At 43.8% G+C, this 24,440-nt stretch overlaps 1 protein-coding gene across 2 annotated transcripts in view; it reads right to left on the reverse strand.

The window, feature by feature from the left end:
* Positions 1–24,440, reverse strand: part of ITGBL1 (integrin subunit beta like 1) — a 308,943-nt gene that overhangs the window by 3,490 nt on the left and 281,013 nt on the right. For both annotated transcript variants that reach the window (XM_006264391.4, XM_059721100.1), the window contains 2 exons: positions 7,863–8,009; positions 1,002–1,115 (listed from right to left, as the gene is read on the reverse strand). In XM_006264391.4, the coding sequence (XP_006264453.2) occupies positions 1,002–1,115; positions 7,863–8,009 (261 nt within the window). The remainder of the gene's footprint in view (positions 1–1,001; positions 1,116–7,862; positions 8,010–24,440) is intronic.

The following is a 24,440-nucleotide window of genomic DNA, read 5'->3' on the forward strand; positions in this document are numbered from 1 at the left end:
ATCAGTGACAGATTTGTGAACAGAACCCAGAACACCTGATTGATTATATTTCTCACGTCGTAATCATTAGAGATTTTTCCTACCCCTCCCTACTTAACAGAGATGTTGGTCTGACTTCTACTACTTTAGGTATTAGTTAGCAGGAGAGCACTGCTCGGCAAAGAGTTTCCTAGGTGAATAGACAGACAGACTGTGCTCTAAGATTTTCATTCTGGAATACCCACCAAGTTAATATAACAGTTCACATGTTTCTGCTTGTCACTAGATTTCTCTCTCCTTCCTCTGCTACAAGGAACAGTTGGAAATCTGTTCATTTCCCTTTGCATCTGCGACCTAAACCCTCAGACCTAAGACAGGTGGAACAGGTTTAATCAGCAGCTATCATGTTACAAGAAAGACTGTCAGACATCTTAGCATCCCTGAGAGAATTGTGTGGATACAAGGGAACTGTTTTAGCAAACATGGCTGTTATTCTCTTTGTAATATAAGCACCTGCTCGCACTGTATTACCAAAGATTACAATTTGAATGCATTAACATACATCTATTATAGCAAATGAAATAAGAAAGGGGCCAGCCATACAACTTGCTGAATTACTAATATTCCATATAGTGTATTCCATATAGCAATCTATATCTATATCTATATCGCTATAGATGTATATAGATTACTATATGGAATACACTATATGGAATATTTGTTATATATCTATTTTTTCCAGGAATAAATGGACAAATGCAGTTTCCTCCTCTGACTGAATGTCACAAATGATTTAGTTTTTGTAGTTCATGCTTTGGTTTTCAATTCTTATTATGAACTGTTAAGTTGTGCCAATTTATCCACAGTACACAAAGAAGCATTCCATTAACATCTACAATGATTTTTAATAATAGGAAAGTATGACATCAATGGACAAAGAACAGCTTGGGTTTTGTCTCACTTCAATTTGCATTTATGCAGTCAGCTTCTCAAGAGCAATTAAGGGTTAGTCTGTACTGCACCTGTGCAAATGAGACCATCATGTTTGTCGCAGTCTCTGTCATCACATTCACAGAATTCCCCTGAAATGTACCATTCCTGGGGTGAACAGATGCACTTTCCACAGTGGCAGGAACCTGAAATCACAAAGATGATCGTTTTCAGTTACAATGCAATAACCCTTATCAGTCTGGGATATAACATGTCAGACATACACACAATTGCTATCTAGCAAGCTATTGTCTAAAAGATGATAAGATAAAAGCTTATTGAATAAAAGGGTCTTTTAGAGGTGAGTTGAGTGTGAAGTGGTGTTCAGTCTAATGCCTTGATTTTGCTATTTCGTTTAATCATGACTCACATTTAGAGGTTTTTCCCTTTGTTCCAGAAATCCACAATCACGCCTACACTTCCCAGTAGCTATTCTGCTTTGTGACTAAAAAAGTCAAAATCGCTCGTGGGCTAACAGTAGTGAAGTTGATAAAATTGTTTCCAGAGTGAAAATGACCCACTATGACCAAGGCACAATGGATGAAATCCACAAGTGGATATAGGCACTTAAGTAAAATGTGGCTCTTCGAAGCCCCCCACTCCTTCAACTGATGCTGTTCCACTTTGTAAGAGGAAAAACAAAAAAATATGAGCTTGTGTAAATGACTCTGTAGCCTAGTGGTTTAGACACTTACCTGGGAGGTAGACCTGAGTCCCTGTCCCTGCCCTAAAGAATATTTAAGAGGTTTAAGAGGATCACAGAATCATAGGAAAGTAGGGCTGAATGGAACCTTGTGAGATCTAGTCTGTATCCTGCTCAAGGCAGGATTGTCCCTTACAAAACCATCCCAGCCAAGTGTCTGTCTAACCTGCTCTTCAAAATTTAGCTAGCCTGTCCCAATCCTTGATCACCCTCATTGTCAGAAAGTTCCTTCTAATCTCCAACCTAAATTTTCTCTGCTGCAGCTTGAGGCCACTGCTCTTAGTCCTGTCCCCTGTGGAGACAAAGAAAAGCCCATCTCCATCCTCTTGATAATTGTCTTTCGGGTATTTGAAGATTGCTATTAAATCCACCACCCCCTTTGGTCTTTTCTCCAAATTAAATAAACATCGTTCTTTCAGACTTTCCTCATAAGTCTTACTTCCAAGCCCTCTAACCTACATTCAGCAGAAAAACTAGCCAGTCTTTTTGGGAAAATGAAGGCCACCTGAGTAACCCATCCTTGGGCTTTTCACTGCCCTAATCCCAAAAGTCCAGTCCCTTAACAGGATTCCTCAGCACTCTGTCTCTCTTTCTCCCACTGTGTGTGATGGCTCACTTTCTCCACAGGGTTTTCTCTCAAAGCTGTGCATCACATTGCTTTCTGTTCCTCTGCCACCTTTCCCATTTCCAAGCAAATCCTCATCTTGTTCTTCCCATAACCACATGTGGATGATAACTCCCCGACTCCCAGGTACTAACCTTTCTGATTACGAGTTAATTGGTGGCTCCCCTTTTCCTCTCTGCCACCTGCTCTATGGCTAGTATTTCTTATTTTGCCCTTTCCTGACTTGCACAGTGACCATTATGATGAAACTAATCCTTTTTCATAACTGGAGCTTCCAGCTCCCTGTTACGTTAGGAGGAAGAATTTTTCAACCCCCCATGAAACATTTGAAGTTGCATAGACCTTCAAAAGAGCATGTGCTTCTAAGTTGCTTGGACACTTTTGAGTATCCCATTATATCACATTATTTTAAGGGTTTCTCCTTAATTACAGAGTGCCATGATGTGTATAATGGCTGTAGAAAGCACATAAAAAGATATATTCCTACTCCCTTATACATGAAACAGTGTAACAAATTGAAGTCTCAAGATGCTTACAGAAGGCTCATGGAGACAACGATCATCTCTCTATTAACTTTACTGGGTTTGGGATCTGTCCCATAGTAAAAATTCAAAGAAAAAGTTTTCCTTCAGATGCTGGATGCTGTATATCAATTGCATTTTCCCCAGAAATAATCTGTTTTGCTACAAATCTTAGAGTTCTTTGATTAGTACACTCAGTTTCTAATTTATTAAAACTTCAGATGAGCACAGCTACCAAAACTTATTGTAACTCACTAACTGATTTATTTATAGTAGAACAAACAGAGTTAATGTACTAACTAATGTACTGCTTTATTTTAGGAAAATGTTGCCTTTAACAGTAAACTACTGGATTCTACAACCAAATACTAAGTGACTTATAATTTTAATGCTTGGGAAGTGCAAAATTCATTAAAGCACCTATTTTTTCTGTGGTATAATGTAATTGTCTATTAAACCATGGATATTAGAAAATAATGTCTCTACTTCCAAATGTACACAGTCTATTACAGAAAGAGGCAATTGGGGCAAGTACATATGGTAAGAAAATCTCATGCTAACAATAAAAATAAAATTATTTATATCGCAAGACATATTTAAGATTAATGTAAGCCAGAAGTCCCTTGTTACAAAATCACCTACAACACACCAACCTTTTGATGCTGAAAAAAGCAAAAGCTGATGCCAATTTTATCAATCAGAAAAATTTAGAAGAAAATCATCCTGTTAGAAACCTGAGTTGACCCATCATAAAGACAGGCATCTTAACAGTATATGCAGAAAATACAACAAATGTAATGTGAAAGGAACCAAAGGAAAGGAGGCTCCAGAACATAACAGTACATTACAAAAGTAAAAAAAGTGAAGTCTCTTTCTTGCGAGGAACGTGCTGCTTTGGGAGCCTTCTCAGTTTAATTAAAACAATCTAATTAACTAGGGGTAGCTCCCTTGGATTTCTAGCCAGGGCCTCCCTGATCCTTTTTTGGCTCATAAAGTCAATTGAGTGTAGAACAGTTTCAGCAACCATCTGCAGTCCTGTATCCATTGCTGATGAAGCAGCAGCCTGGTGGGTGTTGTTGTTTTCATTGGTGAGAATTTTTACTACAAGTGATGCAGTTAGTGAACAAAGGTTTTGAAAAGTGATTGATAATTTTGGTGGTCAGCCTGCCCTATATTAAAAAGACCTAATTTTATTAAAGTATCGAGCAGTCATTCTGTGAGTATCAGGACCTTTTTATAAATTTGAAAGTAGACTCCCCAAAAACTGAAGTACCATAGTTCCTATAAAAATCTGTCAGTGTCTATCAGTATGGAAGCTCTGATCCTTAGGAGCATAACTTTATGCTCTCTTAAAATGTTGATTGCATGTAGACGAATATAATTCATATCAACCCACAGAAAGTTTATGTTAGGGAGCACAGCTCCATTGTAAGGGCAGTCAACTGTGACTAAGGCTAGGGACAGAGGTTACACATAAACTGGTTTAAGTGATCAGAAACTGGTTTAAACCTGTAGCAGAACATGAGTTCAGTGCACATAAACCAGCTTCAAAATGGGCAAAAGTGATTTGAGATAACCCTCACTGAATGTAGTATCAGACTTAACTGATTTGGGTCAAACCAGTTTATGCGACTTCGGTCTCAGACCCCTTCCTGGATTAAGTTAAACCAGAGTCCTCCAGCATCCCAGCATGCTCTGGAGCCCTGTGCTAAGCTGGGCTGGGCTGGGCTGTGCTCTCTGGTCAAGAGAGTAGGGCTGACCCTGCCCCTCTGCTCTCTAGCCTGAGCAGGGACGGGGGTGTGGCCAGACATGTCCTGGCATGGTCCCATTAAGGTAAAGTGGGCAGGAAGGGGGTTAATTCTTCCCTCCTTCCCCTCCCCCCACCCCACAGCTGGGGTCTGTCTGTCTGCAGGCAAGTGGCAGTGGTCCCTGGGGGCAGAAGAGATGGGGGGAGGAATTAACCATCTCCCTGTCCTCTATGCCTTGACAGGGCCGTGATCCCCACCCCTGCCTCTGGAGCAGCGAGGGGATGGGGAGGGACAGCAGCCTGTCAGGATGACCAGGATGGGGTTTATTTTACACCACTCCCTTCCCTGCCCCACTGGCAGGGACTGCAGCAACCCAGCATGGTCCTGTTAAGGCTAAGGGGGAAGGGAGAAGGCACGGAATTCCCCGCACACACACACTGGGGAGACCACAGCTGGGGCAAAGCATCCCTCCTTCTCCTGCCCCCCCCCCCCCCGCAGGGTGCTGCCCAGCCCCAGAGTGGGACTCTTCCGCCCCCACCATAGGGCAGGGAGTGGGGCTCTATGTGGTGCTGGAAGGGGAATTGTTCCCCTCCCCCTTCCCTCCTCCCGGCGACCACCATGGGGTGGGGAGGGGGGCTCTGTGCAGCACTTTCTGGCCCCAGAGAGGGACTCTTCCCCCTCCTCCTCCTCCTCCTCCCTACCATCCATGAATGCCAGGACAAGCTGCTCTCGCTGACAGGGCTCAGCTTCCCTGTCACTGAGCTGCAACCACTGAGGAGGGCCCCACCCCTGTGGCCCACACTGTGGCTGCCTTGGCCAGGGCTGAGCAGGTCCGGCCCAGGCTGCAGGGGTGGGGCAGAGCCCTCCTCAGTAGCTGCAGCTCAGTGACAGCCACTCCCTGTACCCAGGGTGGGTTGGGCCGGGCCGGGCCAGGCCAGACAGCTCTGCACAGAGCCCCCTTCCCTGCCCCATGGTGTGGGGGAGGAGGAGGGAGAAGAGTCCCCCTCCAGGGCCAGGCAGCACCGCACAGAGCCCTCCTCCTCACGCTGCACAGGGGGAGGAAGGGTCCTCCTCCAGCACTGCACAGAGCCCATCTCCCTGTGCCATGGTGGTGGGGGAGTGGGACGAGGTGGAGAGGGAAGCATCCCCCTCTGGGGCCAGGCAGCGGAGCTGTGTGCCCAGATTGCTCCCGGCTGTCAGGGAGCCAGTGCGATGGGCAGGACTCTCCTCCTCCTCTTTCTTCCCTGCCACGGGGGTATGGCCACGGTCCCTCTTCCTCCACCCTCTGAATCCTGCAGGCCAAGGTGGGGGTTTAAACCTGTCCTCAGTCATATTTAGGCCTGCCTTGGCCTGGCCACATCCTCTCTCAGCTTAGCTTGTCTGTGGAAGGGAAGGGAGGGCCTAAAAGGTCTTTCTGTCTCTCAACTTTTTTGTCCTGTGCCAAATGTATTCTGGTCAAATGTGAGAGAGGAACAGTGGAAAAAATCCCTGGTCATACCTGGTTCATTCTTCCTTTTAGCCTCCACACACTGCCATTGTCTGTCCCTCCACACACTGCCATTGTCTGACAAAGGATACTGGGCAAGATGGACTTATGATCTGATCCAGTAAATGGCAGCTCTTACATTCTTATGAGGATCTTGCCCCAAATTTACATTCTAGGATGAAATATACATGGTCTGGCTAAGCTGCTTGCAGAATGGGGTTGGGGAAGGAAGCTTAAAGCTATCCATATTTATAAAAAAAACCCAAATGTACAAGGCATTTGCCTTTAAACTTGCAAATAAATTATTTGATATTTATATTTGTTTAGAACCTAAAGTAGCACATATCAATTCACCTTATATTTTTATAATGCAAGTCACTTTGAGACTGACAAAGAAGAATTTAGGTATTGGCTAAAACACAGTAAATTCCAAATGACATCACTCTTTAGCTGAAACCGTGGTGAAATTGTACAGTTCTTCTGTTTTGGTCACTTTGTCTAAGTGTAAGGAATTTCCTCATTTTCTATAATACTGGGCCAGTTCAGGAAGAAAAAAAATACCACAAAAGAATCTCTTTCCTCCCTAAAAGTATTGTTCAATGAAGTACTGCATTCTTATTCTCTATATCACATACAGACAGAAAACTAAAATGCCATTCCAGTGACTTAAAATTGCCAAAGGAAGTTGGCCTAAAGTCTGCTCGATGTCATTTACATCTCATCCTCACAGAGTACATTATGGTGGTGAAGAAGTGGTATAATAAGAGTAGCCCAGGCCAGAGAGCACTGCACTCCAGCAATCCAGGACAATAGAAAAGGTCACCCAGGAGGCCATTCTAGTGGTGTACACTCGCTAAACTAGCGACTGGGTCAGCCTCCAGCCAGGTTCAAGATCATGGAGCTATTTTTTTCCCATGGGTCACAGCTGTGTTGCATTTTATAACTAGGTTTATCCCATCAGAGATCAAAAAAATCCTCTTTCCAGTGACATAAGTTGTTTGTTTCTACTCTCAAAGACTCAAGATATGATAGTGTAAGACTGATGCAGCTGTGATGATTCAGAAATTATGCAAGAGGATTTCTCAGGATGATCTCTTTTATTGAATCAACTATGTAGTTGGCATAAAGTTAGACAAGCGTTTGAATGCAAGACATTCTTCCTTAGGTTCAATTTTATCCCAACTACATAGTTGGTCCAATAAAAGCTGTCACCTTAGGAAATCCTTGTCTCTTATAGACTTCAAGATAGGAATTTTAGAAGCTTCTAAAATGTATTTTTTCTCTCTGTATGCCAAGCCTGCCCTCATACTAAGGCAGACTGGACTGCCAGCCAGCTGAAGATCTATATGAAAAATAATATTAATAAAGTGCTGAAAAGATCTAATGGGGGAATACAAGGAAGCTATGGGTGCTACCAGGGGCTAGCTTTCCACTTGCACTAACTGGGCAGAGGAAGACTGGCACAGCCAATGCTGCTGTTATTGAACATAGTCCCCTCTAGTGCCATAAACCAGTTCATAATAGCTACCTCTCAACACAAGCCCACAGATAGGTACATGAAATCCCATGATGTTACTAAATTGCACTGGAGAGCAAAGCTGATAAGTGCTTGTGACTGTAGCACATATGCAACGAAGTGGGTGTTTTGTCAAGGTTATGAGCATTATAAAGCCAATAATAACTGCCTTGTAACAATGGATGACTTCAGAAGAAACTGTTATTAAACAAAAACCCACTGCAATCTTCCGCAACATGATCATTTTTATCTCCCGGAACACTGACATAGGGGAGCTCAGCTACCAATGCTTACCCTTTCCTGAGCACAATATGCCATCTGCTGATTCACACAAACTTCTGCTCTCTTCCTCCGTCATGTTACACTTCCTTGGATGCTGACACAAGTTTCCAAACCATCCAGTTCCACAAATGCATTGACCACAAGAGCAGGTGCCATGGCCTGTAATAAGAAGGAAAAAAATGAAGGAAACAAAAGACATTTTTACCTGAAAAGAATATTAATCCTTCCAGGTGCCTCAGCATGTAACTTCCTGACTGAATTGCCAGGCAAGGCTTGATCTGAATCACATGTTGGTATGGCATTCCTATAATCAAGGCCACATTACCGTCTTCATTTACCTTGTTCTTGTGATAAGCAAAATGAGACAATAACATGCTGAAAGACTGGGATGTGGCCCCTCAGCTCCCCATTGCTGCTTCTTCTGTCCAGCTATGGCACCCTTTAGCCATCCTATGAGCTAGTTCTCGCAGAAAGGAGTAGCAATTCACCAAAACACTCTGGCCCTTATGAGAAGTAAAGCTAATAGAGAGGGTAGAGAGAACATATCAGCTTAGGGCCTAGCGATGGCAGCTACATCTACACTACAGAGTTACATGTGGGAAAGGCTGGTAAGGTAGATAGCTGTTTGGCTGACTTCTTAGATGACAAGTAAGAAAGGGGCTTACTAGGGTGGTAGGTGAGTAGAGACAAAGCTAGAGATGGGGAAAGAAATAGGGAATATTTTTCTTCTTGCAGGCAAAAAGTTCTAGAAAAGGAAGTCTTGTCTTCAGTCCAACCACACCGGGTAATTCACACTGGCCCTCACACCATCACCAGCCATCGCAGTCACACACTCAGGTTCAGCAGCTAAAAAATCTGACTGCTACTTCCTGCACTACTGAATGGAGGGAAAGAAGGTAGTCCACAGATCACATCATGCAGCAAAGGTGACTTCAGTGAAAAGTATCACAATGAGCTCCTTTCACAGGCACAGATGGACCTACATTTTGGAGTTAAGGCATGAAGTCCTAAGCAGTGTGTGTAGGAGGAAAGATGAGTGGGAGGACAGCAAACCCACAGGAATTCTCTGAAGAAAGGATACAACACAGGAAGAAAGGGAACAGAAAACATACAACAGAGGTTGGGGGATGTGGGCAATGCAATGAAAGGAAAAGCAGATTAGCTAATATAGTTAACAGAATAAGCAAGAGAGAAAAGGACAACAGAACATGAGTCAAAGGCCTAAAAACTGAAATAATAGAGGCATCAAAGATAGGAGAGGGGTTTTTAGTCCAAAGAAAGTAAGCAGTATAGAAAAAAGAGAGTGAGCTCTATACTGTACAGCATTTCTGAAGTAGCAAAGGGGAATTCCCTTTATCTAATATATTTGGAATGCTTTGAACAAGTACACAGAATTGATTATAACAACATAGGTTATTTACAGATATAAAAAAATCCCAGCAAAAATGGCGCTTTGCTTTAAACTCCATGCAGCCTCACACCAAGCCTAGCGCACGCCCAGAAGAGGCATCGCATTAGTTGGACCTGGCTCAACCAACGTCTGTATAGATCAGGTGCCTTACTGGGTTTTTTGGTGCTTTTATCTAATAGCTGATTCAATCAGCTATTAGATAAAAGCACCAAAAAGCCCCACTGAAGCACCCAATCTATACAAATGCTGCAGAGCTGGATCAAACTAACGCGCTGATTCTTCTACAAAGCTTTTTTTTTCACATCTGTGAGCCGCCTAATAATGATTAATCCGGGCAGGATTGCTGGTCGTGAGAAGAGAGGGACTATCTGGAGGAATATGCTGGTGGAATGCATGTCAGGTGAAAGCAGAAGAGCATACCAACATTTTAATTTTACTAAACTGTGCAACTACTCTCCTTGAACTAAACATCAAGCAAAATAGAAAGAATCCCAAAGGAGACACACACCTTGTACTTGTTGAAAATGGAATTCTTCAACACCTTATTGATAATCAAATTATTCACTAGTTTAAACTTATATCAGTCTGAGGTCTTAGAGCTGTTTGTATTCACAGACGTAAACACATTTAGGACAATTTTTGTAGTCCAGTCACACAATAATTACTAGAACATTTGCTGATTGTTCTCCATTTTGGATCCTAATAGTTGTATAAATTTAAATGCCCAGCAACCATGACATGGTTCATGTTATGTTAGTTATTTCTGGTTAGCATTTGTCCATGTATACTTAATGTGGATTTAAAACAGTACCATTGATATTTCATATTTATACTTCACAAAAAAGTCATATACCTTGTATCTTTCATTTTAAATTGGGTAAAAATGAAAATTGGGTCCAATATTGCAGCATGATTGCTAGGCACCAGCCAAATGCATTTTCCCCATGTAGTGACACAGTTTAAATGCCATGCAGCTACAGGTACACACACACACACACACACACACACACACACACACACACATAGTTAAAATACTTTGAATACTGAAATGCTAAAAACATATTGAATAGGACTTGAATAGGAAAATGTTTTTAGAGATACAAACTCTGTACCTCTAGCTTTCAGGAATGTGTAAGTTCCTTTTCTCTCCCTCTAGCTCAGAACCTAGTGTGGTTTATGGAAGGCAAAGAATGGCCATGTTTGACAAATCTCTGTAGCGGTCAAAATTAAACCATACAAAGACCTTTTTACTTACTTTAATTGGACCTGCAAATGCTTTTGCTAAAGTGGTCATTCTTGGTCTTCTATGTACAATGCACAGCACTGAAATAGTAGGTGTCAAGAAATCTATTTCACTACATACAGCTGTTTTCAGATGGTCAAATGTTAACCCAGGGGGGCTGGAGTAGCAGCCAGAATGCTAGTTCTTAGGGAATCTCTAAAATCAGAGACAACAATGGTTTAGTTGATTATCTAAGTAACGGAAAAGATATTGCACCCAATATCAGATAACTGTCACAGTCCTCAGTATGACAAATATTATCCCTGCCAGTGCTAGATTTAATTCTTTGTTACATATTCAAATATTTTCACTCTACTAGTTTTATATGTCTCAGAAAACTGGCTTTCACCATTTCCAAAAAATATTCCATCCCCTAAAGCTTCCATGCTATATGAATATTTGCTCAAACTCTGATTATTAATCATAGTTATTACTATCTATACATGATCTATAACATGTGAAAACCCAAAAGCATGTAAAAGTAATATACACAGCCAAACACAACTTCCGCCTTGATGAGTTTACAATCTACAGTAAACAGAATTCATATGGAAAAAGCTGAGGGAGAAGGGAATGAACTGAATTGAATGGAAGTTGTTAATGCATCTGAAGGTCAGGCTACAACTCATAAATACTGATTGCTACTCAGTTTTAGGACTGCATTAGAAAATGTAGGGCTATGTTTCTACCAAATTTGACTAAGAAAACACACTAAAAAACATGAACCAAGAGGGTTCATTTGCTGCAATAGCTCTGAGATATGTAAATTGTATTCATTATAATGGATACTGACTAAAAACTTAAATATGATAATTTACAGAATGTTTTAAGCATTAAAATTTCCAGGTACCCATTCAGGAAAGACATAGTTAGTTGCAGAGGCAAAGTGTATATATGCTATTAAAGGCACCATTTCTTGTTTTAGTTACTCAGAAGTATGCGACCTTATGCAAATGGATCCATGTACTCACAGAGCAAGCCTGGGGTAGATACGGGAAAAGGTTTATTACAGGTCACGGAACGATACCACAGAGTAGCCTGAGTCCTTAAACACCAGTCTATTATGCATGGTCATGGTGGACTTCAATTTAGGATACTTACCAAAGAACTCATGTACCCAATGAATAATCATTCTTTAACAGAAAAGTATGGTACCCACTATTAGGTAACTGTCTCAGTCCACAATGTGACAAATGTAGATGAAGGAATCGTTTGACAGGAAGGTGTCAACAGCAAGTGAAATGGCAGCAAACTGGGCAGTTTGGAAGTAGTTTGCTGGGAGCAAGAAGAAGAGGAAGAGGAGCCAGGCACCAGATCCTGATCTGGGAAGGGAAGTAAGCCAGGGCTGTCTCTGCATTTGGCTTCCTGGTGTGCATCCAAACAAGCACACATGTGCAGTATGCAGTGCTGCAGACCCATCAGTAGCACCGCAAACCACACATGCCACAAATTAGGGCCAGGGACAGACATTACAAATAAACCAGTTTAAGTGATCAGAAACTGGTTCAAACCTGTAACAGAACAGACATTCGGTGCACATAAACCAATTTGAAAATGGCTGAAACCAGTTTGAGATAAACCATTCTGTGCTTGGGCAAGATACTGAGGGGACTTATCCTGCCGCTGGCCCGGAGACTTGCATTCCTGGAGAAGCTAGTGGATGCCCCGCCTCCATTATTTCCCCCCGAGTTTCAGTTGCAGCCAGGCTGGGCAGACCTCCACTGCAATGCCAGTGGCCAGCCAGGAGGGAGCTGGCTCCAAGCACAGAGCAGCAGCTGCTGGGCTGGGCAGATCTTGCTGTGGTACAAGTGGCTGAATAAGCCCCTTCCTGCTGGGAGGGGGCTTGCCCGAAGCACAGAGGTCACTTACACTGTAGTGGGGTTGGCCCAGCCCAGCCTGGACACTGCTTTGTGCTTTCTGCCCACCCCGGCTGCTGCTGGCCCAGAGCACAGAGCAGTGGCAGTGGCCAGGCTGGGCTGACCCCACTACAGTAAGAGTGACCTCTGTGCTTAGGGCAAGATTCCAGTATTTCTACCAATGTTGTATCAATATGCAAAGGTGAAAAGCAGGATGATCTGGTTAGCCTGACATGAAGCCTAGGCAAGATAATGGAAAATAAATTAATATAGGATTTAATTATCAAAATGCAAGGGGTTATGATTAGAATCATAAGATTTGTTCTGTCAAACAAACCTAATTTCATTCTTTGAAAATTACAAATGTGGTTGATAAAGGTAGCTGAACAGATGTGATACATGTTATAATTTTATAAAGTTTTTGAGTCTATTTCTGATGACTTTGTGGTTTTAAAAAAGTTAGTACTGTGCAATATTAATAAAGCACTTGGTAAGCAGATTAAGAACTGACCAGCAAACAGATCGCCAACAATCATCAAATAGTGCTGTTTCAATAGGGGTCAGTTGCATACCCAGTGCTACTTGATTTTTCCACCAATGATCTGGAAGGAAATATAAAATAATTGCTGAATGTGTATATGACACTGTTTGGCATTACAATAAATGACAAAGGCAAAGCAGTCACAGTGTTTTATCTAGATGGTTTGGTAAACTGGGCCCATTCAAACAAAATTTGATGCAGCCAAATGCAAAGTTAGGAATTCAGGATCAAAGTCTGCATGCCGTATGTACAGTTTGGAGAGAATATCCTAGAAAGCCTGTAAAGGCCTTGGAGATCACAGTAGACAAGCAATTCAGTCTGATCTTCCAGAGAGATACTGCAGCAAAAACAGCTGGTGGTATAACCAGGGCAGTCATACGTAGGAGCAGGCAGGTAATTTTACCTCTGTAAAAGTCACTGATTAAACTGATATACTGAATACTCCATATAGCTTTGGCATCCTTATTTTAAAATGCTGAAAATTTGAAAGGGGTGTAGAAAACTGCCAGAATAATTCACAGAAATAATTCAAGGGCTAGAGAATTTGCCATACAGAGAGAAAGAGAGACTTGAAGAGCTCAATCTAACTTATCAAAAAGAAGACAGAGATGACTTGATTATAGTGTATAAGTACCTACATGGGGAGAAAATTTAGAATACTAGAGGACTCTTTAAAATAGAGAAAAACAAAACAAGAACCCATATCAGGAAACTGAAGCCAGACTGAAAAAGATGGGAAATAAAGTGCAAATTTAACTCTGAATGATTAACCACTGTGACAAATGACCAAGGGAAGCACTGATGGATTTTCCATCTCTGAATGTCCTCAGATGAAGATTGGATGTCTGAGTCAACATCTTAGTGAAGTATAAGTTACCAGGGTCTTCACCCATGATGACTTGGGTGAAAGTTAAAGATGTGGGCTATACACAAAATCAGACTGGATTCTCTAATGATCTCTTCTGGCTTTAAACTCTATAAATAAATTTAAATGTTGAAATAGCCATTTTAGAAGTCAGGTGGAAAGCAGGGTAGGGTGATACTCTAAGGGCCTTGTAACATGTTGCACTTTGTGCTGCTCAAATATTGATTCATGTTAGTGCTAGTTCAAGTTTGGAGCAATCACACCTCAAAGTTAAAAATCTTCTCTGACTGTCCCCCACCTGCACAGCTTTGACTGTAAATAGGGGCTAACTAGGAGCAACAGCTCTGAGTTGCCATTACAGAGCTGGTGAGGCAGGACAGGCTTCTATCCCTGTTCTAGGTAGGGAGATGTGAGAGAATGGGGAGGGGGGGCATGAAGCTGGGAGGTGAAGTGTTACTGGGATGGGGGTAGGTAATGAACTGAGAGGTGGAAAAGAAATGGGGGTGGGGGAAGGGTGGTGAAATGAGGGAAGTCAGCCACTTAAGGATAACAAAAAGAAGTAAAAAAGAGAAAAAATAAAACAAATAAAAAGGAACTAATTAAAGATCTCATGTTTTACTAAATTGGGATTTGGGACTGGGGTGTAGGGGGTGTTGATAATGCTTCCTGGGGTAGCTGGGAGATGGGAGAAATGAGGGAATGCTTCTTTTGGGGAGTTACTGCCCCCCTTTCCCCGAGAAGGAAACCCTAACTTATGGGAACTCTGTAGGCTGTTTATATGGGGTTGCACTCCTGGGGGTGGGAGGTCACACCCCAGGGGGCAGGTGGGGTAGTTGGCTTGCTGCTGGGCAGCAAAGTTCAGGGGGTAGAAAGATTTCCACACAGAACAGGAGGGTGAGGCAGGGACACTGCATCCTGGGGTACTGGAGGACTGCAACTTGGGTGGCTCATGTATGGGGACTGGCCGCACATTAATGGAATATAAGCTGGGTAACACAGATCAATGATAAACCTGCCCTGGGGTGGCATAACTTAAAGCTACTTAAAGTGTACTTAAAACTAGTTTCACATGTTAGCGAGGAAGACAGCAGGAGAACTGCATCAGAGAGACCAACTGGCGGCTTCGGCAGTGGTGTCTCGAGGCAGGCTTTGGCTTCCTGGACAATGACCCGCACATCACGACGAGGGACATGCTCAGCTGGGATGGGCTTCACCTGTCCCCCAAAGGTAAGCATGTGTTTTCTACTAGGTTGGCGGATCTCCTCCGGCGGGCTTTAAACTAGGCTCGTCGGGGGGAGGGGAGTACGAGGGCAGGGGAAGCTGTGGACCACCAAACCATGTGGCACCCACAAGGACAGCCCAGCCTGAAGAAGGAGAACATTGGGAACCTGAAAGCCATGGGGAGACCGGCACTACAGAACAGGTAAGGAACAAGAAGGTAAGAAACAATGGGCCCCATGGGACTGGGAGCGGGGGGGCAGCAAAGGCACCAGTCGCAGGGCTCAAGTGCCTATATACTAATGCTAGGAGCATGGGGAACAAGCAGGATGAACTAGCGCTCCTGCTTGCACTAAACACCTATGACTTAGTGGGGCTAACAGAGACCTGGTGGGATTCATCCCATGACTGGGCGGTACATATTGAGGGCTATAGACTGTATAGAAAGGACAGGTCGGGGAAGAAAGGTGGGGGGGTTGCACTTTATGTCAGTGAGCAATACACATCAACCCTCATCAAGACAGAATCCGAGGTTGAGGAAGTAGAAGGATTGTGGGTTAGGCTACATGGGGGGCAAGGAGAAAGGGATTTGGTGGTAGGGGTCTGTTACAGACCCCCACACCAAGGGGAAGAAATAGATGCAGGGCTCCTGAGGCAACTCTCGGAGACCATAAAAGCTAAAGAGGCGGTAGTCATGGGGGACCTAAACTACCCGGACATCTGCTGGGAGACGCAGACAGCAAGGTCCCATCGCTCACGCAGGTTTCTAACTTGTGTACAGGACCTCCACCTGACACAGGAGGTGCATGGTCCCACTAGGGGGAATGCCATACTGGATCTGGTATTGGCAACGGGAGATGACATGGTAGGGGACCTCCAGATCGGTAGCTATCTGGGAGACAGTGATCACCTTATAATAGAATTCAACATAAGACGGCGAGTGGGTAAGGTAACTAGTAGGGTGAAAGTGCTAGACTTTAGGAAAGCTGATCTCACTGCACTCAGGCGATTAGTCAAGGAAGCACTGCAGAGTAGGAGTTTTGATGGGATGGGTGCCCAAGAAGGGTGGCTGTGCCTAAAGGAAACGATCCTTTGGGCACAAAGCAAGACGATCCCCGAGCGAGGCAAAAGAGGGAAAGGGGCCAGGAGGCTTCCCTGGCTGACCAGAGAAATCCAGGGCAGCCTAAGGGCCAAAAGGGGAGCACATAAAAAGTGGAAACAGGGTGAGATCACTAAAGATGAATATACCTCCTCTGCTCGTGCTCGTAGGGAGGCAGTTAGGCGGGCCAAAGCTACCATGGAGCTGAGGATGGCAACCCAAGTAAAGGACAACAAGAAATTGTTTTTTAGATATATTGGGAGTAAAAGGAAGGCCCAGGGAGGAATAGGACCGCTGCTAAATGGGCAGAAACAATTGGTGACAGATAGGGGGGACAAGGCTGAACTCCTCAACGAGTTCTTTGCCTCAGTGTTCCTAAGTGAGGGGCACGACAAGTCTCTCACTGGGGTTGTAGAGAGGCAGCAGCAAGGCGCCAGACTTCCATGCGTAGACCCTGAGGTGGTGCAGAGTCACTTGGAAGAACTGGATGCCTTTAAGTCGGCAGGCCCGGATGGGCTCCATCCGAGGGTGCTGAAGGCACTGGCCGACGTCATTGCAGAGCCACTGGCAGGAATATTCGAATGCTCGTGGCGCACGGGCCAAGTCCCGGAGGACTGGAAAAGGGCTAACGTGGTCCCCATTTTCAAAAAGAGGAGGAAGGAGGACCCGGGCAACTATAGGCCGGTCAGTCTCACCTCCATCCTTGGTAAAGTATTTGAAAAAATTATCAAGGCTCACATTTGTGAGAGCCCGGCAGGACAAATTATGCTGAGGGGAAACCAGCATGGGTTTGTGGCGGGCAGATCGTGCCTGACCAACCTAGTCTCTTTCTATGACCAGGTTACAAAATGCCTGGACACAGGAGGAGGGGTGGATGTCGTATACTTAGACTTCAGGAAGGCCTTCGATACGGTATCCCACCCCATACTGGTGAACAAATTAAGAGGCTGTGATGTGGATGACTGCTCAGTCCGGTGGGTGGCAAATTGGCTAGAGGGTCGCACCCAAAGAGTCGTGGTAGATGGGTCGGTCTCGACCTGGAAGGGTGTGGGCAGTGGGGTCCCGCAGGGTTCGGTCCTTGGACCGATACTCTTTAATGTCTTCATCAGCGACTTGGACGTGGGAGTGAAATGTACTCTGTCCAAGTTTGCAGATGACACAAAGCTATGGGGAGAAGTGGACATGCCGGAGGGCAGGGAACAGCTGCAGGCAGACCTGGATAGGTTGGACAAGTGGGCAGAAAACAACAGGATGCAGTTCAACAAGGAGAAATGCAAAGTGCTGCACCTAGGGAGGAAAAATGTCCAGCACACCTACAGCCTAGGGAATGACCTGCTGGGTGGCACAGAGGTGGAAAGGGATCTTGGAGTCCTAGTGGACTCCAAGATGAACATGAGCCGGCAGTGTGACGAAGCCATCAGAAAAGCCAATGGCACTTTATCGTGCATCAGCAGATGCATGACAAATAGGTCCAGGGAGGTGATACTTCCCCTCTATAGGGCGTTGGTCAGACCGCAGTTGGAGTACTGCGTGCAATTCTGGGCGCCACACTTCAAGAAGGATGCGGATAACCTGGAGAGGGTACAGCGAAGGGCAACTCGTATGGTCAAGGGCCTGCAGACCAAGCCCTACGAGGAGAGACTAGAGAAACTGGACCTTTTCAGCCTCCGCAAGAGAAGGTTGAGAGGCGACCTTGTAGCTGCCTATAAGTTCATCACGGGGGCACAGAAGGGAATTGGTGAGGATTTATTCACCAAGGCGCCCCCGGGGGTTACAAGAAACAATGGCCACAAGCTAGTAGAGAGCAGATTTAGACTGGACATAAGGAAGAACTTCTTCACAGTTCGAGTGGCCAAGGTCTGGAACGGGCTCCCAAGGGAGGTGGTGCTCTCCCCTACCCTGGGGGTCTTCAAGAGGAGGTTAGACGAGTATCTAGCTGGGGTCATCTAGACCCAGCACTCTTTCCTGCTTATGCAGGGGGTCGGACTTGATGATCTATTGAGGTCCCTTCCGACCCTAACATCTATGAGTCTATGAATCTATGTTAATGTGTGGACAATCCGAGGGTTAAGAGCTCCAGGAGCTGCCTAAAATTAATTTGTAACAAGGCCCTCAGATTGAAGTATGAATTAGGAAAGGGGCAAGGTGGGAAGAAAGGATGCACTGGAGGATTAGAAAGGAGTTGGACAGGAGGATGGAGTGGGGAGGGGAGTTAGTGGGAGTTTTTTTGGAATCAGAGAGTAAGAGTCCATTAGAGACAAGAATTAGGGAAGAAGTTGCTGACAAGCAGGGGCCTAACAAGGAGCTACACATGTGAGTTGCCACTAAAGGGCTGGTAAGCCAGGACAGGCTTCTATCTTTGTTCTAGGTTGTGGGGTGTGAGAGATGGGTTGGAGGGGCAGGACCATGAGTTTCAGGAAACTCAAAGAAGCAGAAAAGAAAAAGATGTGAGGGCAGAATAGATAAGAGGACATTCTCAGGGAAGTAGGTTAATTCTTTATTGTTCTGGTTTTGACTGGTTCTAGAGTAGGATGTCTGGGGACCCTAAGTGTCTCTGATGGAGCGAGTGCTAGATGGCCATTGTCAGTAGCCATTTCTAATATAAAAAGCATGAAAAGTAGAAATGCAGGAGTTTGGAAATGGGCAGTTTTGACTATATTAAAAAGGCTAGATGTATTGTTTGAAATCACAGGAAGACTGAAAATATATGGCAGCATTATGGTCTAGAGGCTTCTGGTCTGTAGGCCATTAGAACACAGAAGGAAAAGTAGCATTATTTTTTTCCTACATAGTGTCAAACCCCATGATAAGCCGTATTCATCCAGAGAAATCAAAAGGTAGTAGATTTTGTTAATGAAGGAATCAAGTTGGAAATACTTATGGGGATCCAAAAAGTTCAAGTAATAGAGTCTTTTGTGGCAGTTGAGCCTCAGTCTGTTTACAAACAGAAACTTAATTTTTGGAGGACACTTTAATTCTAATATGAATGAGCAGAAAGAAAAGAAAAGAAAAGAAAAGAAAAGAAAAGAAAAGAAAAGAAAAGGGGCTGGAGTATTGCAGCATTTAGTTATTCAAGCACCCTGGCTCCCCCTTTACTGACTATCTGGATCTCACATGCCACAAACAGTAGCTGCCTGTGGCATATGTGCTGTAGGGTGGCCACCTATTTTAATGTTTAGCAAAGCTTTTGCTGAGAATTAAAAAGAAAAATTAAGTAAAAGTATTTCCTGTAAATATTTTTAAGAGGTATGGAAAAACACTGCTATGCATTAGTCATGCATGTGGTCTTTGGCAAGGAAGTGGGAGGGTTCCAGTCCCATTATCAGCTGCAATACCTTTATTATTTTATAAGATGATATATACAGTATAATATATAATAATACAGCCACAGCTGCAACCAGTGTCTTTACTCTGTGAGAGCCTCAGTTAAGGCACCTCGTGAGGCTGGATCTAAAGATATTTTCAGAGATGGGTTCACTGTGTGCCCAGTGACAGCTTCAGGGACTATGCTTCCCATGGGGCAGAACAAACAGGGCCTTCCCTTCTTGGAGGGTTTGCCTTCAGTGTCATATGCTTTGTATCAGCTGGTACCTTCATGCCTAGGGATGGTGCAACACTCTGGTACTACAGGACCTAATTAGGTGGCACCTTCAGAGCCCATGACACTGACAGGGGGAATTCCAACATTGGGCAACTGCATGCCAGGTTCTGCCCACAGGGCATCACTGGGGTCCCTGATGCATCCTCCTCCCCCCCTCCCCCCCATGGGACAGTTGTATCAATAGGAACCCATTAACGAACTCTCTTAATGGGGTTGCCTCCAGTTGCACCCTCAGGACACAGCTGGGCAGCACCCTCAGTGTCTGGGTTACTCCAGGGAGCAGTGGGATGGGACAAGGTGTCCCTGAGGGCTGGTTCTGGGCAGATCCACCTTGTGGGATCCTGGTGTCACTGTACGGTGAACTAGGGCTGAGGACTTCTTGTGGGACAGTGACATTGGAACCTCAGGTCCAGGTGTAACGGTAGGTGCCCAGAACACAGGGATCAGTGAGGACCAGCACCAGGACATGCAGGGTTACATTAGGGGCATGCAGGTGTGTTTCTAGGAGTCCCTGGCACAGAGGGTTTAGCAAGAGGCAGTGATGGAGCAAGCTTCATTCTGGGCTCCCCTGACTCAATGCTTTCTGCAAGTATGCAGGTCCTGGTTTGGCGCTGCCAGGCTGATCGGGGCCCAGGCAGAGGTGTAACTAGCAAGTTTTACACCTTAGGCAACCCCTCCGCCCTCCCCCCCTACACACATACACACACACACACACACCTTGAGTTGTGTGTGAGGGGAGGAGAGAGTGCCAGAGAGCAGGGACATAGAAATAAGGTGGTCAGTTGTATCTGTCTTGGGGAGTCAAAGATTTGAGCTGCTGCTGTTTTTGTTCTGTACCCAGGGGAGTCATTCTACACCCCCACCTCCACCCCGCACCCCAATTCTTCCAGCCTTTTTTGGTTCAGCAATCTGGAAACTGAATCTCAAATTGTAACAGGTAGGGAACAACAGTGAGTGGGCAACTGATTTTTTGATGGATCTTATAAAAGCTGAAATGAGCAGATTTCTATCCCACTCAGGCTTGCTGGTGGGAGCAAAGGAAACAAATTATTGAAGCTTCCTTTTTAGGTTGATCAAGGTGGTGAAGAGGAGGAAAAGAGAGGCAATATATCCAGTTGCAAAAGTGGTTTCCAGTAATGGCAAGTTCATATTTGAGATCAAATGGGAGCAATGAAAGAATGGAGCAACAGATCAGGTGTATTATAGAATAGATGTGGGACTTTCACAGATAGAAATTAAAGGCATTAAAGACAGTAGTTAGTTACAGTTTATAGTACATTCCCTGGAGACAAGGCAAGTGGTGGGAGTTAAAATATCTAGGTCACAGAAATGTAGGAGTGCAGCTGTGGACTAGGGGAAGTGGAGATTGATATGGTGGCACTTTCATGTAGGAGGGGAGACAACAGAGGTTGAGAGAGAGATGAATTGTCTTCAGGATGGAAAGGAGATTTTAAAAACAAACTCTGATGATCTGCTGTAGATGGTTCAAGAATACTACTCAGATCTGTTTTCAACTAAGAGGGAGAAAGAACTACAAGGGATGGAGGAGGAAGAGAGAAAGGAAGAAGAAAGATTGGCTCCATACAGTGATGTTATTGTTAAACTTGCCTAAGATTACTGTAGAGGAGGAGGAATTTAGAGCTCACACTAGTTTTGAAGTTGATGAGGCGATAAGATCTTTAAGGGGTAGATCTCCCAGGCCTGACAGCTTAACAGCAGAAAAGTATCAGCACTTCCCTGTAGTTTTTACTAACACCTTAACAGCTGTGTTTAATCCGGGAAAAGTGCTGCAATCTTTTAACTAGGATTATTCATATTGATAGCTAACAAGAAGAACCAGATCTTGCTAGGTAACTGGCAGCCTCTGATGCTTATGAACACAAATTACAAAACCCTGGATAGAATGGCACCCAAGTTCATTCATTCAGTATAGTCCAGATCAGGAGAAGGACAGGTAATAACAAGTGCATTATTAGATCTGTAGGACAGTTCACAAAAATAGTGGAAAGTGTACTGTTATTGCCTTGATCAAAAAATGATTCTGATAGGGTGAGCTATCAATTTCTGGGGAAGATACTTTCTGTTTGTGCAATCTCCCAAGAATTTATAGGCTGGATGAGAATTTTACATATGGATGCAACTAGTTTTCACTAATAAAATGTAAAAAGCCTACTGATTTGAAGGTGGGGTAAAACAGGAATTATCACTCAGCCATCTGGTTTATGTTTATTTAGTCAATCCACTAATCATAATGTTGTGTGAAGAAGTGTGGGGGTATAGTAGAACAAAAGCTGGATAAGGCATCTTCTACTCTTTCTTTTCCAAAAGCAGTGGTATCTACAGATGACACCACCAGCCCTATGCCCCGCACCTTAGGTTGCTCACAACCCAAGAGGAAAGAGGTTCCAGGAGTCTCTCCAAGTTTGAGAAGGTTTCTGAAACACTTCTTAGCTTTAGCAAGAGTAAAGCAATGTGGTCAGGGAAATAGGTAATACCAGAACTTCCTGTTATGAAGGAGGGACAAGTAGTCAAGGAACCTCCTAATGGCAACACACTGGGAATAGAGTAGTCAGGGGGAAGAACAGAAGGGAATGGGATGGCAACTCTGAAAAAGGCAAAACAATTAGCTGGAAGATAGTGTGGAGAGCAACTACATATTAAAAGTAATTCATCCACATGTATTAAAGCTTTTCTTGTGCCTAGGGTGAATGTATCCCCACATCTATATGAGAGGCTAAGGAAGTGATGAAATGATTTTATTCTTTTTAAAGGGTTGTGAGGGAGAACACAGCATCTTTCAATTAAGCATTCATTAGTAACAAGAATAAAGGAATGTAGAGGCCTTGGACTTTTTATTTTCAAAGACTGTGTAAATTGTTGGGGGGGTGGGGGGTGTTAAAGAAGTGTGACTGGACAGAAAGCCTGGCTTGCATTCAACTGCTTCTCTACATCAGGTGAAGGAGATGGGGATGGTGGGTCTGTAAAATAATTGGGGAGCAGAGCAAAGTCAAATTCTCCAGCTTAGCTGGTAAATATGTAAAAGTATTTGATACTGAGGAATATGACATAAGAGGAATTTACACAAGAAGAATTTCTGTATTTTTATCCATAGCACATGCCCCTTGTTTTTGGGAAGGCATGATAAAGAATTTTTTTCCAGAGTTGTGGTTGAATAGAGAAGGGACAGAGCCCCACCTTCAGTTCACTTGCCCTCCCTGTCTCTCTTAGTCAGAAGCTGCAGTTTTGGGGGGCTTAGAATGGGGCAGAAGCTGCAGCTTTTTTACCATCATTGCCATTTGTTCCTGGACTCTCTCCACTTTCTCTGCCCACTTAGATTGTGGAGACTAGAACTCAATACAAATAGTCAAGTAAAGGCCTAACCAATGCTGAGGAGAGTGGGACCTCTCCTGTTACCAGCCACTTATTTTCCTTTCTGTTGTTTGTGCATTTGGTTTTACTTCCCTGGGGGTAGTAGCACCTTACATTTATTTTACTGAATTTCATTTTGCCATTTTTAGCACTGTTTTCCAATTTATCGAGATCGTTTTGAATTTTGCAACCTCTCCCCCAGTAGTTCTATGTTGTTTGCATGCTTGACCAGGGAACTCTCTATTTTGATATCCAATCATTAATAAAAATGGTAACTAGCACCAAATCTAGAACAGACCCCGATGGTACCCCACTTGAAAGCTCCTGCCATTTTGACATTGATATATTTACAGTTACTCTTTGCTTGTGGTTTTTAAGCTTTTGAGTTCTCAATAGGCTCACATATAAATCCTCTCTCTTCATGTGTTTACAAATCAACTGTTTTATAATGTCCTACAGGAACTTCTCAAACAATGAAATCAGCTGACCAAACTATAATTCCCTGGGTCCTCCTTTTTCCTCTCTTTAAAGATGGGCACTATGCTAACCCTTCTTCAATCCACTGGGACCTCACCTGCCTTCCACGACTTTACAGATATTATTGCTAATGGCTCCCAGATTTGTTCAGACAATTCCAATGCTTTTAGCACCCTGGGATGAATTCCATTAGGCCCTACTGACTTATCAAAAGCTCTCTGACATACTCTTTAGTTATTGTGAGTCTCAGACCTTCCCTTTCTTTGTCTCTGTTAATTTTAGCTGTCTGGTTGCAGGGTTTTTTGTGTAAAGACTGAGATAAAGTAGTCATTGAGGAATTCTGCCGCCTTCTTTTTAGAGCTCACCCAGATTGTTGAGCAGTGTACCCATAAAATTCCTTGTTCTTTCATTTCTAACATATTTAAAGAACTCCTTGTTGACTCAAATATAACTTGTCAGTTGTGCACTTTTTGCCTTTCTTTTCCTGATATTGCCCCGATATGGTCTTACTATTCCTTGGTATACATTCTTAGTGACTCATCCTTCCTTCTGCTCACTTTATCCTTCCCTATTGATTAAAACCTCCTTATGTAGTTACATTAATCTCCTGCAGTTGTTCTCATCTTTCAATTTCTTGGAATAATTTTTGTTGAGCCTCCAACATTTTGTCCATGGGAAAATGCCAGATGTTCTATATCCCTTAATCCTTCAATCTGATCTAACCCATTATTTCTCAGAGTTGGTTAAAAGCTGCCTTTTTGAAGAAGTTCTGTTAACCTCTTAGCATTGTGAATTTTTCATATTCCAAGCTTCCTCCCAAGTTTCTATCACATTCATGTTTAAAACCAATTCTTGCTTTCAGTCAGAACAA

Source organism: Alligator mississippiensis, chromosome 1, assembly GCF_030867095.1.
Source record: "Alligator mississippiensis isolate rAllMis1 chromosome 1, rAllMis1, whole genome shotgun sequence".
In the NCBI taxonomy this organism is placed as follows: Eukaryota; Metazoa; Chordata; order Crocodylia; family Alligatoridae; genus Alligator; species Alligator mississippiensis.